Source organism: Tamandua tetradactyla, chromosome 2 (assembly GCF_023851605.1).
Source record: "Tamandua tetradactyla isolate mTamTet1 chromosome 2, mTamTet1.pri, whole genome shotgun sequence".
Lineage (NCBI taxonomy): Eukaryota > Metazoa > Chordata > Mammalia > Pilosa > Myrmecophagidae > Tamandua > Tamandua tetradactyla.
This window is the reverse complement of record NC_135328.1, coordinates 212495114-212498466: the sequence shown is the minus strand read 5'-3', so window position 1 is coordinate 212498466 and position 3353 is coordinate 212495114. Positions and strand designations below refer to the sequence as shown.

At 48.2% G+C, this 3353-nt stretch overlaps 1 protein-coding gene across 1 annotated transcript; it reads left to right on the top strand.

Moving 5' to 3' along the window:
- The first annotated feature begins 436 nt into the window (after window positions 1–436).
- LOC143664513 (melanoma antigen preferentially expressed in tumors-like) lies at window positions 437–3082 on the top strand. Its single transcript, XM_077138067.1, has 2 exons — window positions 437–1000; window positions 2218–3082. Exons 1-2 carry the CDS (start codon window positions 513–515, stop codon window positions 2792–2794), a joined length of 1065 nt encoding a protein of 354 aa, XP_076994182.1. The 5' UTR covers window positions 437–512; the 3' UTR covers window positions 2795–3082.
- Window positions 3083–3353: the final 271 nt, after the last annotated feature.

The following is a 3353-nucleotide window of genomic DNA, read 5'->3' as shown; positions in this document are numbered from 1 at the left end:
CACCATGAGTCAGAGCAAGAGATGGCTGGTGTCAGGGAGTATAGTGGTCACCCAAAGTATAAGCCAGAGGCTCTGATCGTGTCATGAGGAAGCTAGGGCCACCCTGAAGCCATGGCTGGACTTGCTCAGGGAAGGGGCTCCAGATGCTCAGGACTGATTAAGATGCAGAGGTGACTGAAGGAATCTGTACACACCCTTCCCCTTCCTGGTAAGAGGACCAGGAAGAATTCCAGGAGAAAGGGCAATAGAGAAATGTCAGGCAGAGAGCAGCAAAGTGGGGAGATGAGCTGGTAACTGGGACATGGGATAAAATGCAGATCACAAGTCTGCTCCTTGCCCAGATTCTGGGGCTAATGGTCTTATTCTGAGTGGATGTGGAAGCATCTTACCAAATCCCCTGTTTCCCCCTTAGGAGATGGAAATTGAAGGTGCTGGAATTACGGGAGAATGTGGATCAGGACTTCTGGGCCTTATGGTCCGGAGGAAGGGCCAGAACCCAGGTGTTCTCACTGATGGAGCCAGGGGCAGCCCAGCCCATGCCTGAGAGACATAACTTGGACCATTCCAGGTTGGCCCCCCTGGAGGTGGTCATAGACCTTTACTTCAAGAACGGCGCTCTGGATGAACATCTCACCTACCTCATGGAGTGGGTCACGCAGAGGCATAGTTCTATTCACCTCTGCTGTAGGAAGTTGAATGTTTCTGGATTGCCAATACAAAACTTGAATAAGCACCTGAAAATGGTACAGCTGCACTGCATCCAGGAATTGGAGGTGAGCTACAACTGGCAACAGCCTGTCCTGGGAACCACAGTCCCTCACTTGGAGCAGATGGTCAATCTGCACAGAATCGTCATCTCAGAAGTCTGCATGACTTCCAGAGGTTGCTCAGCTGAGGAAGTCTCCCAATATGCCTCACAGATGCTCAGACCAAACCTCCTCCAGGAGCTCCGTTTGGACTGTGTCTTCATCCTAAACGGCCGCCTGGACCAGGTGCTCAGGTGAGATGGACAGCCAGGTTTCTCTGCAGATGAGAGGAAGACTTTCTTAGTTACAGTAAACAATCAGGGGATATGAACAGAGTGCCAGCCACTGGCAATGTAAAGTACATGGGTCTCTGGGATGCTGACACATTTTCTCCTTTGCTACTATATTCCCAAGCATGAGACCCCACAATCACCTAGAGAAAAGGAGAGGCATATACTGGGATAGAGAAGGGAGAGTAGAGACAACGTGCTCGGAAACTCTAGAACAGGGGTTCAGGTATAATGCAGGTGTGTTTGGGAATTCTTCCTTGAGAAGTGCTGTCTGGAAATAGGGAAGTAAAGATGGCATTGATGAAAAGCAAGCTGTAAATCTTGAGGGCTGCCAAATATACTAAGCTTTATACTCCCCGGCCTTGTGCGCTTGAGCTTCTTCCTCCAAAGCTGTCTTAAACTTCCTGTAAGTCAGAAAGTTAATCTGTCAGAGGAATACTTTGAGCTCCAAGTAAGGTAGTAAATGGAAAATGCATGCTTTTGCAGATTGAGGGTGAGGGAGCAGGAGTGAAGAATGGATTGCCCTTGCTACAGGGAGGGAAGTGTGTCCTAGCACCTTGGCAGACCCAGTGGATATGACCAAATATTGCCCAAGATAGCCATTTATGCATAAATGTTTATCTCCCAATATGTCTCATCAGACACAATGAAATTTGGCCTATCTCCCAGTATGGCTTACCTGACACAGTGATATTGGGGCTCCGGCAGCGGCTGGAAGGTAGCCAGATTTAGGCCACTTTCAGGGGAAGTGGTTATGTCTCCAGATACTGAAATTCACTGATGTTCAGCCTTCATTGAGAGATTGCATCAGGTTTCTTGAGCATGCTCCAACATTATCTGCATTCATCCTCACCATAAGTAAGAGGGGTGTAGTGTTTCTGTTTGACAGATGAGGAAAGGGAGCCCTTGAGATTTTATTAACTTGACCCAGACATGCAACAAATAAGGGACAGTGAAAGGTATCCACCAGAAATTGGACAGACTCAAAGGTCTATAATCTTCACCAGAAGGCATGTTGGGTGTTGACCAGCACCAGGTAGTTAGAATGACCCTGGACTTGGGTGTAATGATCTTGGGCTTGGGGGAATGTGTCATCTCCCACCTAGAAGTCTGAGTCCTTCTTCAACCCCCTGAAGCCTCTAGCACTACTCCCCAGAACTCACTTCTCTATCTCTCCCCAGGTACCTGAAGAGTCCCCTGGAGGCTCTTTCCGTAACTTGCTGCCAACTTAAGGAATCCGACCTGATACACCTGTCCCTGTGCGCGAACACCAGTCACCTAAAGAAACTGGACCTGTGTGGTGTTCTCATGCTCTATATGAGCCCTGAAACTCTCAAAGTTCTGCTGGCGAAACTGTCTGCCACACTCCAAGTCCTGGAATTAGATGAGTGTGGGCTCTCAGATGCCCATTTTAATGCCATGCTGCCTGCCCTGGGCAGCTGCTCCCAACTCAAGTCCTTCAGCTTCTTTGGAAACTCCATCTCCATGCCTGTCCTGGAGAACCTATTACGGAACACCCCAAGCATGAGACAGTTCCCCCTCGGCTTGTATCCTGTCCCTCTGGAGGCCTACCAGGGCCCTCACGGTTCCCTCCACCAGGGAAGACTTGTTGAGCTGCATGCCAGGCTGAAGGCGATGCTGCAGGACTTGGGGCAGACCCGCACCATCTTGCTCGGTGACTCTATCTGTTTTCGGTGTTGCGACAGGATTTTCTATGGGCCAGAACTCATCCTGTGCCGCTGCCACAGGCGTGTCTAGTGGATGAGCACATTTGAGACCTTCTTAAGGGCACTTGGAAGGGAAAATATCAGTTGTACCTTGAAGAGACAAAGTGGCCTCAGTTTGGGACTATTCAGTGTAGATGTCAAAAGGTGGGGTGGTACAGAAGGATAACAAGAGTGTAGAGGTGAAATAGCACCCTTAGAATCAGAAATACAAATCAAAGTCTCTACAGGGGGATTTGTCCTTGGGAGGTTCATCTGAGATTTGCCTGAACTTGCATGAATGCATGTAAAAACCAGTCAGAAACATTAAAGCTTGTGAGAAATAAAGGGAAACTCCATGTAAACCATGTGGTGTCCTCTATTACATGTGAATTATTTTTCACAGTTTAAACCTCAAGTCTCTCTGGCAACTGATTGATTCAAATGGCATCAAGTATTTATGATAAGACACTCAAAGTGTCAGGAGAAGGTTTAGTCCCAAGATCTCACAGCACCATTTACCACTTTGCCAATTTTGTTTCCTCTCTGAGCATGTTGATTATTTCTGGAGCTGTTCAGTGGGTCAAAACGCACAAGGTGATACTTTGGGCTGG